We start from the raw sequence: 16,743 nt of genomic DNA, 5'->3' as shown, positions 1-16,743 counted from the left end.
AGTTCTACTTGCATGGTATTGATGTTTGGGACTGCATCACAGCATAGTGTTTTTTCGATGTGTCCTGTAGTCCGACCTTGTATACCAAAAAAACATTAGCTTTTCACTAGGCGACGTTGCACTGCAGTGTAACGGTAGCATCAATTAACGTCCTCTTTGCTGTATAGTCATGGTGTGTTAGTCATGCTTCAATTACTATGTGCAGAATTGGGCTGTTTTGAATGATCTACTATTTTCTACTGCTGTCTGGGTCGTAAAGATAATTTGTAACCCAGTGGAAATGTTGGTGCACAGAATGTATAGGCATATTAGTTTGATTCTGCATAGGCATCACATTGCTCTTAGCTACGATTTGGGCTCTCTCATTTAGTAAACAACATATGCACCATGTGATATTTTACAAGGTAGACCTGTGGGAACCATGTGCACTTGTAGGCATTTCAAGCACCAAGTGACTGTAGTTGTGTCAGGGGACAATCGTACCCTTCTCCCTTCCTAATGTGTTCAGCGATTGCTTGGGTATGCTTTCTTTACTCTTGTGATACTATGTCCTGGATAGCATCTGGTGATTCCAAGGGCCTGCGTCTTGGTTCAGGGCTCTCAGCCCAATCGCCTCCTTTTTGATGGGCGTTTCCCACTTATCTTCTTCCCTTCTCCTGCTACTCCTTCTGCCAACTCTCTTGCACCCTCATCTTCCTCCTCTGGCCCCTCTTCCACCTCTGCAGGGTGTACCTCAAGCCTGTACCCCTCCACGGAAGTCTTTCAAATGTGGCAAACTGCTCCACGTCGCTACTCTGAACTCTAGTTCTGCTATCAAACACTCCTCTGACATCTGTCACCTCCTTGAAGAACTCGACCTAGATGTCCTTGCTCTCACCAACACCTGGTTTACTGCCAGTTGTCACAGGTTTTTGACACGCTCCTCCCTGTAGGCTACAAGATCCTCCCCGAACCCAGAGCCAACCGACCTGGAGGTGGAGAAGCCCTGATCTTTCTGGAGTGGGCTCCGACCTCTGTCATCCCTACACAAGCCTACTCGTCCTCCGAATGCCTGGTCTGCAGCCTCTCCATCTCTCCTGGCCTTTCTCTGACTGTGGCCATCATCTACAGGCCACCTAGCCAGATCACCCTCTTTCTCTCTGAATCGGCCGACTTCTCTCCCCTTCTCTCCCCTTCTCTCCCCTTCTCTCCCCTTCTCTCCCCTTCTCAATTTCTCCTCCTCCTGAGATCTCAACATCCACCTGGATGCTTCTAATCCCTCCCCAGGGCTTGTCCGCAACCTCTGCGACACTCTTTCTATTCTGCCATCTGGCCCGACACACTCTGGTGGACATACTTTGGATGTTCTACTCACCTCAGACATCCCCCTCTCAACACTCGCACCACTCCTCTCTTGGCTTGACCACCTTCTACTCTCCTCATCTGAAACTCTGTCCCTCAGGCAAACCCCTCCTTCCGCTCCCCCCCGCAGCACTGCCACCTACCTTCTTAGTCATTCGGCCCATGAAGCGTGTCAGTGAATGCCTTGCCTCTACTTTGTCTCCTCCTCCTACTCCTGTGGCTGACTGGCACCCTGACGCAGCACTTTCTAATCTGCATCTTTCTTTTTCCAACACCTTGGACATCCTTGCCCCTGTCATGAGAATCCGGCTGAAGCCTACCTCCAAGTGCAACTCTTGGTATGATTCTGACCTCGCCGCCCTGAAACGCAAGTGCAGGGTGGCTGAGAGGAAGTGGAGGGCTTCGGCGTATCCTCTGACAAACTGGCCTTCCGCCTGCTCCAAAGGCAATACAGACTCTGTCCTGTCCAAGAAGAGAACGCACATTCAAGCCTGCGACTCTGCACTCTCTAACACGGCCAAACTCTTTAAAATCTGTAGAACTGGCCAATCCTGTTGCAGTCTTTACCTCTCCTGTTCCCTCCCAGGCCCTCTGTATGGCTCTGACCTCACTTCTCTGCTAAAGCTCAGGACATTTTGTCCACAATCTCCTCTTCTTCTCTGGTCTCCTCTCCCCCCACTTTGGCCATCTTTCCCTCTCCTCCTCCTTTCTCCTCTTTCTCCCTGACAAGGTTTCTAGACCAGTCTGATCTATGAAAGAGTCATCCAAACAGGTGCTCCCCTGCTCCTCCAGAACCATCAAGGACCATCCTCGTTCCAGACTTGGCCGATTTCTGTAATCACTCTTTCGCCACTGGAACTTCCCCTCTTCCCCCTTAAGCACTCCCTTTTTCACCCCCTTACCCCCTCAAGAAGCTGTTTGCCGATCCTACCTTCCCGGCAAACTATTGCCCAATCTCCACCACCTCTTTCCTGGGCAAACTCTTGGAAAAGCTGGCCATCTCCCAGTTTACTCTCCACACTGAATCTGTTGGTTGTCTCTGTGACCATCAGTCTGGCTTCAGAGCTGCCAGAGGCACGGAAAGTGTTCTCTTGAACACCTGTGAAGATATGCTCTCTAATCTTGATTCCAGCATTCCTTCTGTCCTCATCCTCCTTAATCTTTCCTCTGTTTTCGACGCGGCTAACCACGCCATTATCCTGATCAATCGACTCTGTGAGTACCTGGGTATCACGGATCGGGCCCTAAAGTGGCTGTCCTCCTTCCTCTTGGACCGCCCCTCCCATGTCCAACATGTTCCCTTTCTCTCTGCCGCCTATCCGTATACCTGTGGCGTTCCCTGGAGCTCTATCCTCCTCACCCTGGTTTTTCAACCTCTACTTGGCCCCAATGGCCCACCTGCTCTCTACCTTCTCCTCTAACTTTCATTGCAATGCGATGATGCACCGCTTTCCTCTCGCGCTCCCCTCAGCCTCCTCTTCTCTCTCTCTCATTCCTGCCTGTCTATATGCGATTCAGGATTGTTGCGCCTTCAGCGATCTCTGCCTTATTGCCATTAAGACGGAGATCCTTCTCATTGTCATGCCTGCCCCTGCTTTCCCTCTCTCACTCTGGCCGCCCACCCTGGGCCCTCTTCCTTTGACTTCCTGCAAGGCTAAAAACCTTGGTGTCATCTTCAACTCCACTCTTTCTCTCCTCACATCTCGGACGTCGCCAAGAAGTCCCACTACCAGCTGCACCTCCTCAAAGGGACTCGTCCCTTTCTCACTTCCCCCAGAAGCTCTCCATCTCCAGAGCCCTGGTTCTCTACAACTAATGCAGAACAGGACTGCAAGACTTATCCTTGGCCTCAAACCCACAGACTGCATCTCACCAGCCCTGAAATCGCTCCACTGGCTCCTGTGGCTGCAAGGACCAAGTTCAAGACCCTTTGCATTGTCCACAAGGCTTTCTGGGGCCGGGACCCTTACGACAAAATACCTTCCTTCTCGAGCCTTTTGCTCAGTTACCTCCAGCTCTCTAAGGGTTAAACACATCTCCAGCCAGAGAGTGGGGGTTAGATCTCTGTCCTCGGGAATGGCCTCCCTGCCCCTCTCAAACTTGAGCTGGACTACCTGATTGTGTGTCTCTTCTTTCTTTCTCTCTTTCTTTCTCTCTTTCTCTTTCTTTCTCTCTTTCTCTCCTTTTTCTCTCCTTTTTCTCTCCTTTTTCTCTCTCCTACCAACTGGTTGCTTGGCTACCCTCCGTCTCACTGGGTACCTGGCTCTTTCTTGATCAGTCGCCCAAGTGCTGCCTCCGGGTCTACCATGCACTTAGGGGCTGTAACTGTAACCCTACAGTCCCTTGTTCTCCTTGCACTACCCAGAGCCGCGCTGCTCTGTTTTCCCCTCCCATCCCCTTGCTCCCACTCCCTGTCCCCTTGCACTTCGTGTTCTCACACTTGCACAATCTGAATGACTCGAGGCCTAGTAAGATCGTTTGTCTTGTCTTCCCTCTCTAGTCCCTCCCTCCCTTGTCGCTCCTAGAAACACTTGTGTACAGGCACATTATAAATGATAAAGGATACTAAGAGGCAACAGTCTGATCAACACTAATAATAAAGAAATGTCTGCTCAGGGCTAGCAATCAAGGAATCTTTGCTAAAACCAAGCAATGTATCGTGAATACTGACTGTTATATTATTGATCTAACTAGGTTTAATGAAGTCGGCATGAAAGCCTTGTGGTTTACAGGAAATACCTTGGAAAATATCTTTCGAGAGAGCAACCTGTTGTAAATTGCGCAACAGGTTCTTGCCAAAATTCTGCCTTGATAAGGACTTGGGTTGAAACAGGTGTCGGCTAGAGGCATATGTTAACCCGTGATATCGAAAGAACAATTTCATGTTGTTGTAATTAAAAGTTGTACACACTTAAGTTTTGGGTGAGCAGAATTATTGTGTGTGTGTGTGTGTGTGTGTGTGTGACACAGACAGACAGACACGGATTAGTTTAAGACTCCAGTGGCGCTCATCCATCAATGCTCTGTACAGGTGGCCATTTGACATGGGCAAAGATTGATCTTTGATGCCCGAAATTCACATGCGGTTTTCTCAGTTCTCTTTTTATCATCCGTGTCAGAGTGAAAATGCAGTTTAGTGAACCGCTGCTACACCAAATTGGTGGAAATAAAAACAGTACGTAATTTATAGAAGTCTGGGATGGACCAGGGAAAGGGTAATCCTGAAGCAAAGGATGGCTTCAAGCTATGTGGAGTCTGTCAATAAGAAAAGTTAGGAAATGTACTAGCCTTGCGTTTCTGCTGCCTGCATCTATTTTTATGTTCTCTGTTTTAATTTGGATGCAACAAGTCCAATCAAGTAAGGATGTATTTGCTGAAACAATATTGATTATATTCATGCCCACATAAGGCTATGTTCTCTTTAAGGTTCTGACTTCAGCTATGGCTCATGTCTCGCTGAGCAATGACGGTAAACGTTATAGGAAATTCTATTGGTTCACATACATTAAGAGACTTGCTAGATTTTACAACTATGGGATCTCTTACTTTTGTATTTTTATCACAGGGAGACTGAGGTGAGAAACAGTATTTTAGCCCAGGTTCTGGAACAAGCTGCACGTGCCAGATGTAAGTGCAATGATTTTTTAAAACAAAATATACAACTGTGGTATTGACAATTACAATGAATGAAATACTTTGTTTCAAGTTCGTATAAATCCGTGAGTTCTTAAAAACAATCCTTCTGCCCAACCAATTTAATCAATTGTTGTGTGACATTAAACCTGCTTGTCTGCGCCCCATTCCAACATCTGAGTGAAATAGATCCAGCCTGGAATTGTCACTGTTCTTTCTTATCTCTATTTTCTATAGCACATCCAACACTTTCCATGCACATAGTTGATAGTTCTAACTTCCATGGAGAAAATAGTATCTAAAAAGATATTGGTGTCATGCAGAAATGCACATGGAACTCCTGGCTACTATTTCAATTAAACATTTGCCGCAGGATTACCTTAATCACTTGAAGAATCCCTGTCAAGGGGAATATATTATACATATTGGATATTAAACATAAAGAGATTTCACACATGTTCCTTTTTTATTGTTAAATATATGTAGAAGAGGATTGGGAGATGAATATATCCCCAAGGAGAGGCATGTTCGGAGTCCTGATTGGGCCCATTTGCGTTGCCTTTTTGCTGCCTCATGACTCTTGAAAATGCTACAAGAATGTTCTTTGTTTGCCTGCTTGTCCAACAACGATGAATGCGTTTTATCAAAATAGAAGTGAACATATATATGCTCATTTTCCAGGATATAAACCATAATGTCCTTTTTAGCTTTTCTCATTTTTTGTTGCATACTCATGGTATTATGGTTTCCTAAATTAAGATCCTGTGAGTATTTTGTTGATGGCTTGTATTTAGTATGTTTTTCACATTCTAAACCCTGAATGATAATAGATTTATAGATGTATTCAAACTACATGCTACTTGTATGTATTGCATAGGTAAAGATCATCCATAGACTATGCAAGCTATAGTAATGCGTTTTTAAATTAGTTGTCGTAATTTTAGCTTAACATTGTAAAAAGTAGATCATAATGAATATTGAACAGTACAAAGTTAACAGAAAATATCTGCAAGCCTGTTTAGTACAGTCATTGTTTCTAAATTGTATTTTTTTTCTCTTGTGATAGTGAGCAATTTAGCACTTGTGAAACCAGAAAAAGCAAAAGCTGTGGAGAATTATTTGATACAGATGGCAAGATACGGACAACTGGGTGGAAAAGTAAGTTTTACTATATAGGTATCCAGAAAATAGAATAAGAGATTAGACCGTTGTAATGTTTGTACAACTTTTATTTGTTTTTTTTCTTCTTTCTTCTGTTTTTTTCATAATCTTTCGGGGCGGCTGGAATATCCTTGACCCAATTAGAAAACATTGGAAAGAACTGCTGTGTAAATAAGTCTGCTTGTTGCGCAATACCACTGTTGGAGTAAACGTCTGCAGAAGTGCATTCTTTAAACTTTTTTTTGGTCTCCATGTTTCCATGTTTCATCCCGTGGCTGTGTCCACCTCCCTATTCAATAATAGCCAATGAGGTAAACATTTGTCTGCCACAGACAATACATAGATACTTTGTCATTGTGAAAAGTTCTGAAAGTTACAGAAAAACCAGTACCTGTGCTTTAAAACAAAGCAACTGCTCCCTTCATGATTCTTAGTTCTATTACGATTTAGAAAATTGACTGTTTAGAGATCTTTTTGTTCTTTAGTTACAAGCAAGTATAAAAAAGGGACTTTCAGCCGGTAAGAGCAAAAACACATAAAGATCACACCCGGTATCTCAAAGCGGTAAAGGGAACTGTAAACTACAAAAATAATCTGCAGGAGAAAACATTTGAAGTAGTAACAATAACCCCTACTTCATAATCCTATAGTTTTGACTGCATTACAATATTCAGTACTGATTTATTTGTATGCATATCATTATGTGTTGAACTATCTGAGGATTCCAAGGTAAGTGTAAGGGCTTACTTGCCTCTAATGCACTTATGTGTCTAAAAAACTGGGGCAAGAAAATGTGTAACAAAATTATGATTCAATCAACTGCCTTTTGCAGGTAAAACTGCACTGGAAAAATCATAATGAATCCTACTATGTGATAACCTCTCACAGGGGACCAACATGCATGTTATTTTGTCCCTGGTACGACCTACTATGCCAGAAATATTGAATGACTCTTTTATTCCTCGGTTTTAGGCAGTGTCGAGTGGCTTTTTATTACTTGATGATGACAAATGACTTCAGAGTGTGTTGGTCTCTGGAACATTTTATCCCAGCTTTGAAGATTGGAGAGCATAGGCTTTAGCTGGCTCAGTAAGTGTCAGGTGTCTTCGATCCAGTCTGACGCAGAAGCAGCAAGAACACCTGCCTCCCCATAGGGTCTTGGCGCCTGGACCCAAGTGGAAACACATGCTTCCGCAACCCGCCGGGGAAAGAGGGTTAGGGTCCATAGAATGGATGGGTAGAGCCTCAGCTCCTGCAACCTGCTCCGTTAATAACTCTTGTGGCTTGCTTGCCGCCCACTCACACCATTCACAACAGTCACACCTTTGCCAGTAGTTGGAAGCCTTTTTGGTGGAGATTGAAACCACCCCTTAGGAGCTTTTACTTGGAGCTCTAACCACTGGATGCTTTACCAGGATGAGTTTAACATGCAATTTACTGCCTTCCAAATCACCTGTGTGCAGTACTAGGCGAATGCTAACTCGCACAATTCAGTTCATTTGGTATTACATAGCTCCTAGTGTCATTACATAGCACCTTGTAGCAAACAATTAACACTCAGTAAGAATCGGAATTGCACTTAGCTGCGGTTTGTAGTCGTGTTCTCATTAGCACGGCTCAGGAAGTTCCGATAGTTCTATAGCGGCGAAGTTCCGCTGGAAAACACCAAAAGAATAATGAGTGTGTGCTGGGCCAACTCGCTCTATACTAAGTTTCCACCCAAAAACAGTGGTAAGTGGAACCCGATGATGTGCGCGTGCCGGGTTGCCTTCACCCGTGGCTCTGCACTCATGCCTCCTGCCCTGCGCCGTTGGAAGGTCGGAAATGGTTTGCTTCGGGTTACTTCACCCGGAACGTTGCTTAGGCGCTCAGCCAGTCACCCCTAATGTGCACTCTTCATGCTGGTTAATGAACAGCCATGCGTTGCAGTCTAACCGCCTAAATGCTTATGTTTGCATGCAGCGCGACTTCAGCCGCTTCGTTAGTCTTTCTCTCCGTATGCGGATTAATCTAAGCACTTATCTGAGAGGTAACGCGGGGCCTGTGAAGGTTTCAGGTGGGCGGATTGCCCCGCGAGCTTGCCCTGGACGGAGCTCCGAGAAACACGTCCGCTCTCCTCTGCAGCCGGAATAGCAAGCGGGGAAATGTGGGCGCGGCCCGCGCATGCGCTGATCGTTGGGTGCGGCTCGCGTGTGAGTCTTTTCTTCCCGGCAGGCTTGTGAAGCACACGGCCTGCTGGGTAATGTAGTTTCTTGGCTGTTCTCATGCCCTGCCTGCTCTGCCTGCAATATAGATGAAAGGTCCTCTTTATGCACTGCATATGGGGCTGCAACAAAGGTTTCACAGGGTTTTGGCAACCGTGGGACACTAGCCTGCCACATGTAATGCTAGCAACTTGCCCAGCCCTGACAAAGCTCCTGCACACAACTCCTCTTAATTAGATTTTAGTTTTTTGATTGATACATTTGTAACACGCTTCAGACATAGTTAAGTGCATCTAAGCGCAGGTGTTCCTGAATTCGTGTTGAAACAGCCATTTAGTGCTCATTACTAGCAGAAAAAAGATCAGTGTTCAATTAAACAGATTGAGTCTTTAAGACTTTTCGGAATAAGATGAGGGGCGTAATGCTTTGAATATGAAGCGACAACCGGTTCCATAATCTGGGACCATATGTTGAAAGCATGTGGCGCCCCTGTAAACAAATCTAGGTTGTTGATTGCCAGTAGATGTTTATCCAGGGATCGTAAATGATGCTTTCTGGTTAGATATTTAGAGACTAAGTTATTGAGGCATTTGAAAACCAAGCATAGAGTTTTAAACTCCTTTCTTTGTGTAGTTGGGAGCCAGTTTAAATATTGACGCATGGAGGAAATAGTCGATTTGGATACCCTACATATCAAACGAACAGCCCGTTCTGTGCCCTTGGAAGTTGATTGATTTGTTTGTCGGTTATCCCCATAAGAAGACCATTCCAATAATCCAATTTGGAGTTAACCAATGCTCCACCACGACTGTGTGGTCTTTATGATTGAAAAATGGGAAGATGTGATGTCAGAAGGGAGAAACATATCGATGGTGTCTTGTCTCCTATCTGATGATTGCAGCCCATATTGGACTGCCAAAAGCATCCTAGATTGTTTGCCTTGGGCACAAAGGACATGGGTAGTCCTAGGGTACATGGTGAAAACGGGTGTTAAGGCCCCATTAAGATCAGTCTGGTTTTGGTTGGGGTTAGTTATTTTATTAGAGGACCTCCACTGACCCACTTCTTGATGCACTGCACCATTTTTGATGGGGATTTCGAGTTCTTACTAACGGTCATGCAGATCTGTGTATCATCTGCCTAAGAGTGATAACCCAGCTCATAGTTCCTGAAAATACCTATCAATGGTTGTAAATGTAGATTGAACAAAAATGGTGACAGTGGCGATCCTTGAGGAAACCCACATTCCAGCTGAATTATATTTGAAGTATGCCCTGTCGTTTTTACACATTGAAAACAATTCGCTAAAAAAGATGTAAACCAGGACAACGCGTGTGTGAACACTCGGGCCACCGCACTCCATCTGGACAAAGAAGTCTTGATCCACTGTGTCAAACGTTGTGGAGAGATTCGAGCATGTCTTACAATGCAATATCCCCTTTCATCCGTGATTTTAAGTATATCGTCCCACTTGGCAACCAGAGCAGACTCTCTGCCATGTAGGGAACGGAATCCTGATTGAAAAGTATTAAGAAGGAAGAACTGCTCAACATGTTCCTCGAGTTGGAGGGTGAGACTTTTTTTTTCTTTCAAGTATTCTGGCTGGCCAGGGAATACCTGCCACGGGTCTATAATTCTGTAGATCCATGGGATCCAAAATGTTTTTTTGGTAGTGGGGTGACTGTTGATACCTATTAACCCTTAGGTGTTTTCACAGAATTTTTGCATTTTTAATGTATTTGCATCTTAGCGAATTCTTATCGACTGTTCATTCTAGGAGTAATGTGTAATTTGTAGTTGGAATTTGATTTGAATATGTATGCATGTTGAATTGTTTTAATGCAATATTCATCTATTGACATTTTTTGTTGTAGAATTCTTTTTCACGTAAAAAAAATCCTACTTGTTGCGCACAAAAGCTGTCACGTGATTTAAATTGTGCTAAAACATAAGTGTTGCCAAACGTTGAAACTCGTCGACTGTTCCCTCTTAACACAAGTTAGAATAAAGATGGTGTTTCAAATACTGTCCACTAACAATGAAGGGTTGTATTGTGCGCAGCGATATAAATAAAATGAGTAAATGTGCTTGTTGGGGAGAATTCTCTCTTTAGGCTGAATTTCCTAACCTAGTGAGTCCTCCAGCAGCTTTGCTGGATTTCTGGAGTTTGTTTTTTTCTCCTGCCAAGAGTGAGCCTCTTTTTCTCCCACTCTTGGACATGATTTATGGTGTTCCTTTGACTGTTAATGTGTTGTATGGGCTATGGGGTCCTTTATTCCATAGGGTCTCATGTGTTTTTACTATGTGTGTTACACAGCACCCTCCGTGCAGTGACACAGGGGTGTCATAGTGACACCCCACCATAGACTCCATACACTGGGACTGACTACTGTCTCCCAGGGCATTTAAAGTCACCATTGGCTTTACTAGTCCCAAATTATTAACAGAAACCAGTACAAACCATCATATTGTGGACGTACTGGTCGGGGCAATTCGATTGCCCCGGGGTCTGTTAGTCGAGGGGGCACGTCTCTGTCCCCCCTGATCGAGTTTTGGCTGGTGGCAGTGGAAACTACTTTTTATATCCGACCGCAAATATTTTCCTATGGGATTTTCCCATTGTTCGAGGCTACCAACTTTAATTATTTAATTCTCATAGCCTCGAACATACCGCCGGTTTATTTAATTAATATTAATTCGCTGGTTGGTATTTTTTGCCAGGACTCGATTCTAAAATGGCGTTTGTGTTCTCTTCTGTGACTCCAACCCAAGTCGAGCCCTTTGTTCCACTTTTTGGTGGGCTTCTCCACAGAAGCCTCCAAAAGCGGTGCCACTCTGTCTGGGTACCACAGGGGGTGTGGGCGGGGGTTTAGGCACCCTGGACTGAGTTACCTTGGTAACTCAAGTCGCACTCTTGTGTGATTGGCCCAACCACTTAGCATGTTTGATTGACAGCTAGGCTGAGTGAATGGGGGTATGCTGCATAAAAGCAGGGCTTTGGGGACTGGAACTTCAGAAGTCGCCACAGGACCTGAGAATCCGACGAGGGAGAAGCTGAGCCGACCTACCACGACACCACCACCGGTGGAGCCCTGCGGAACCGACTCACCACTTCCCGACGACAGAGAAGATCTCCTGGCTGGAGAGGCTTCTTCCCCTGACTGGTGGGCACAACCAGTTTACCTTCTTTTCTTCGCACCCCAGACCGGGTTTGTGGTCGAACTGCCCGTGCCAAGCACCCTGGCAGCCGGATAGCCACTTACAACTGAACCGCGAATCAACGGACCACTCCTTGTACCTGAGAAACTCTGCGGCTGGTTTCTTCCCTGGCAGTTCAACGGACTCCTGTCTTCCTCCACGACGAGATCCTCTCTTCCCCCGGACGAAGCACCGACTTGCATCCGCTGCCAGGAACAACTGCCCCCGCTGGAGTGTTCTCACCACTTTAAGTTACCATGTCCACCAGGCCTCCTTTTCTAAAGATTGCTACAAGGTAATAATAACCCCTTAACCTTCTGGACTGGGCTGGCCGCCTTGACCCTCTAACTGGTCCCTTTCTTTGGTCCAACTCCTTTTTGAACCGTTACAAGACTTTTGTGCACTGCAACCGTGTGACCTTGGACACATTTCGTTTCGATCCTCTTAAAGCGGATCCGGCCTACTGACTCTGAATTCACGGTGTTACTTTGCCTTCCTCTCTTGTTGTGTTCGTGAAAAGTGTTGGGATCTGTTTCGATTTATTCTCTGCTTTTCTCTCCCTTTTTAAAACGAATTATTAGAGTGCCATCTACGTTAAGCGCTCACCGCTGTCTGAAAATAAGTGGGGCTTTACTTAAGACTTGTCTAATATTCTTTTAAGGGAGTGTATATCTTTTAGTAACCATGTTTTTGAATTGCTTATTATTAGTGCCTGTGTGTTTTTCTAGATGTGGTTTTAAATACATAATTATATCTCTTTTACACCAAGCCCTGCTCAGTGTTTACTTGTTCTATTGTGTTCTCTTGACCTATTGTGAATACTCTGTATACTGCCTAACTCTTCTTGAGGGAAGTCTGACTGCTCAGCCACAGCTACCAAGTGAATCTGTGTGGTACAGACTGCTACCAAGTGGGTTTACTGCCAAACACCTGTAGTCCTAAATCTTTTGCAGTGGTCCCAGAGGGAACTGCACAGGTTTCTGCCTAACAGTGCTTTATGTAAACTGTGTATCTATTGTCTGATATAGTAATATTTGTTTGTCCAGGTGAAATGTTTTCTAAAACAAAAAGTCATGGATTGTTGTGTTTAGCACAATTTTAATTGACAGTTTTTGTATGTATAAAAGTACATTGATAATTGAACATCATAATGCAATCAATATTATGATTAAGATGATAGGTTCAAAAGTAGAAGTATGTTGTTGTTTCAAATTGATCTACAGGGTATTGTATTATGGAGTAAAGTACCCTGTTGGATGTAAAGCTGTTATTCTCTTTCCATTCTTGTTAAACACTGTGACTATAAGGTTTCTCAGCACTCGACTATGCAAGGATGGAAGAAAAGAAGACTGATGGGGATGAGCATGATCAATACAATTCAAACCGCCACAAGACTGAGATGATCTGATGATCTTAAATCTGTTGGCACATTGCAAGGCAAACCGCCTTTATATATAGGCAGGGGGGCCATGCCATGAATGGCCTTCTGGATAAGGGTCAATCATTTCAATGTAATGTGCTATTTGATATCACGCGACCTGCCGCATTCTGAAGCATTTGTAAACGTTTAATTAGCGTTTTGGGTAACTGGTTAGCGCTGAATAGCACTGTCCTCTTCTGTTATGAAAGGTCTTATTTGTTTTAAAACCATCAAATAATAATGGGTACAGCTTGCTTTCTTTTGTAGAAACTAATGGCAAAACAGAATTTGAGGATCTGACCCAAAGAATTTAGTTTGTCTGATCTTTCAATCCATAGCACAACAGGTATACCGCCTTCTCCTCTTAGAGAAGCCCATGGCCAAGGGTAGACTAACCTTCTGGAGGGGTCTGAGCTAGCAGAGAAGCAGACCAGAATCCTTGGTAACAAAATAAAAATGTCCCAGGTTCTGCAAAAATAAGATACTTTATTTATGCAAACACACTAATCTAAAAGAATACACCCCATACCCTTTAAAAAAGAAAGGCGAATATGCATACTTGTAATGAAAAGGATCACTCTGGGTTTGAAGACTGGGGTGCACATGGAATGATTTCAGCAGCAATGTCAGGGTTATTAAAGATGTCTTTAAATGGGTAGAGAGTGGGGTGTCGCAGGGGTTTTTATGCCTGGCCAGTGGGACAAGACAACATCAAAGTCCTGTAGATGCGTGTCTTTTGTGCTCCAAAGCATTAAGCCAGGTTTCTTGGTGCTGTGCTGCACTTCGAGACTGTGACAGTCTGGTCGAGTCATGCTCCCCAAGTTGGTGTCAAGACAGTTGGAGATGAGGGATCTCGATGGGTCGAGTCTAGGTTCGAGTGGAGGCATGCATTGGCTCAAGTCGGCAATTGCAATGTGAAGAGTCAGCTGCTTCCACAGGGCTGTGTGCCAGTAGTGTTGAGACAATTGGCTTCAGTGAGTCAAGTCGTGTCGAGACTGCTTGAAAGGCAGGTACACGAATTGGAGCAGAGTGCCAAAAGAAGCAACATAAGGTCCTGTAGCAGCCTTAAGTGAGTGGAGCATGGTCGATGTAACTCAAAAAGCATCTCCCCACTGAAGGTGGGCTTTGGAGTGCTCCTGGGCTTCTTAGTTGATGGGAGTCCCAGTCCAGGGCCCCAAAGGGCAGGGTAAATCCTTTCATCTGCCCTTCCCAACTAGGAAGATTTCTAAAGAGCAGTTGCATTGTTCAGTCAACTCGCAGAGTCCCAGGTACCGGCAGTCTCGGCTGCATTAGGTCTTGTCCAGCCCCTGTAAACCCTACCCTTGGGATGGTTAGGGGGCAGAGTTTGCCTCTTCTTTCTAGATACTGATCTTCACCACTATGAACGTTCGAGCAGTCTGCACACCCAACCAGGTTCCTGATGACTCCTCTTTAGAAACCTGAAGGAGGATCCAACTAAAGGGAGGGTTCTCTTTTTCTCTCTACCCCTTTATGTGGTTAAAAGGCTACAGCAGATTGAGAAGGGGCCCAGTCATGACTGCTGTAAGAAGTCCTTTGCCATCTCATGTTATATCCAGAGTGCTCTGTCTGGGAATTGGGGAGGAGGACAGGAAGCTTGTGAGCCCTTAGAGAATTCAAAGACTGTGGAACCCTTCTGAGGACCTATGTCTTTCTCCTGGCTACTCTGTCTGCCTGTGTTGGGGAAAATTCTAATTTATGTGCTAATTATCTTCAATGTTAGAGACCCCCAGCTCTTTTTCTGAACTTTAGGACTTTTAAATTTTAGCCCTGCAGTGAGTGAGCCCTTTTTCTCACTCTCTCGTATTTTGACCCGATTTGGATAATGTGTTTGTTTTGTTTTTGGAGTCTGACAAACTCCATAGGCATCTACATTTTGTATGGTGACACACAGCACCTTCAGTGCAGTTTAACAGAGAAATCCTTTAGATTTCTCACAAGGTTCAAATACCTTTTCTTGTGTGAACTACTGTTCCCAAGAATAGTAAAGAGAAATTGACTTTACTTACCTTTTTCTCTTTGTGGGTCCAACACATACCGTCTTATGTGGAGTGCTGGGGGTTACCTAGTAGCCCCGTATCCTACATTATCATGTAACATTATTTTATGGTACACTCACTACTTTAAATGGCTGGTGGTAGTGGTTTAATTTTCCTCCCGCAGCTGAATCCTCAGCTGCAGTATAGCACCCATGGGTGATCATTTTGTCAAAATGGCCCTGGTCGTCTTTTCTTGCCATTTTCTGTTTGTGAGGTTCCGGTTTTACTCTGGGCGCCAAGCCAGGTTTGAGCCCTTTGTTCGTTTTGCCTTTGGTGGTTTTCAGTCCTGAAACTCGCCTCTGACTCCAGTGTGTCTGGAAGGGCAGGATGTGAGGGAGATTTCCGAAACTCCCCTGTCATTTTGTCTCTAGGAGTGCATGAATACAACCAGTCCCGATTGGCTAGGACAGCCACCCTGCTGTTTTGAGTGACAGCCTAGGCTGTGCATGAATGGGAGGGTTTTGGGACTAGAATCAGTCGACCACTGGGAAAAACACCCAACGAAGAAACTGTGAATGAAGCTTGCTGCATCCTCCTGGTCCTTTGATTTGCCCAGCGAAGCCCTGCTGTTGTGCTGAAACTCCCTTTTCTGATTGACAAGAGAAGCTCCGCAAGGGATGACTTCTTCCCTTGGGTTAGTGGAACCAACTAACCCCAAGACTAGCTCCACTGGACCATCTTCCCCGATTGGCTGTACTTCTTCGATGCTGCAAGAACTAAGTGCCAGGGGTCGAGAAATCTATAGTCTGGTGAAACGTCTGCAATCCGGCCAGAAGCTCCAGGAGTCTCCTAAGGACCCTCCGAAAGCACGACGACCAGAGCTAGAGTCCCCTTACCAGAGTGCAGGACCCAAGGAGTGACGAAAACCCAACCTGTATCCAAGATCCGCAGTGGTGCTGTTTACCGCACGCTGAAACCGCGAAGTGCCCCTGATCTGAAAAGAGCCCGTAGCTGCCGCAGGAGTCCTCCAGACGTCCTCCCTCTTTTCCCCACGACTGACGCTCAGGAACCCAGGATCTGCATCGCTATCAGGACAGAATCCAGCTGGACTACTGTTCAAGCCAGAGGTACTGTGTAGACTTGGGGTACTTACCTCAGCGTCTTTAGCTTTGCTCTTATTTGAGACTTGCAGTGGCTACTTTTGTTAGAGTTGACTCCAACTCTGCTTTCCACAACTGTAACCGCTTGTGACCCTACAAGTGATTTCTATAAAAACTCTTGACTTTGTGCAAGACTTAACAATGAAGTGCCTCAGATCCATAGACTGTGCTCCAATTGTCTTTGACTTTAGCTGTCCTGGCTCCCCGCAGACTCTTCTAGTCCATTGATTTTGACATTTTCTGTCCCTCAAAGGTGGCAACTTGTTTTTGGACTGTTATTGCTGGGAAAGATTTTAAGATTTCATTGGAAGATTTAAGTATACTTGCATGTCTTGAGAACCTGTTTAACCTTTTTTCCTCCCTTTTAACCTTTCCTTTCTGCAACCTCAGAATCTGCAACATATTCTAGTGATATACAAATGCCATTACTGTCCTTGTGAATGTCATTACTGTCCTTCTGAATGAAGTCCCCCCCCGGTTGTAGGAAGTGTGTAAAAAGCATCTCTAAAGAGTATTCACTAAACTTATGCTGATTCTAGAAAAGCATTTTAAAGTATATTTAATTGTTACATATCTTGCCCTTTTTAAAGAATGCTTATTAAAAAATTGGTGTTAAATGAGTAGAAGTG

General features: G+C 44.8%; 1 protein-coding gene across 1 annotated transcript in view; it reads left to right on the top strand.

Moving 5' to 3' along the window:
• PDCD5 (programmed cell death 5) overlaps window positions 1-16,743 on the top strand; it is a 167,326-nt gene that overhangs the window by 48,879 nt on the left and 101,704 nt on the right. Inside the window, exons 3-4 of the mRNA XM_069635450.1 lie at window positions 4,907-4,968; window positions 6,041-6,132. Of these exons, the coding sequence (XP_069491551.1) occupies window positions 4,907-4,968; window positions 6,041-6,132 (154 nt within the window). The remainder of the gene's footprint in view (window positions 1-4,906; window positions 4,969-6,040; window positions 6,133-16,743) is intronic.

The sequence above is a fragment of the Ambystoma mexicanum genome, chromosome 1q, assembly GCF_040938575.1.
Source record: "Ambystoma mexicanum isolate Mex_15411 chromosome 1q, UKY_AmexF1_1, whole genome shotgun sequence".
NCBI classification, from domain to species: Eukaryota; Metazoa; Chordata; class Amphibia; order Caudata; family Ambystomatidae; genus Ambystoma; species Ambystoma mexicanum.
Note: the sequence above shows the minus strand (reverse complement) of the source record. Positions and strands in the feature narration are given on the sequence as shown.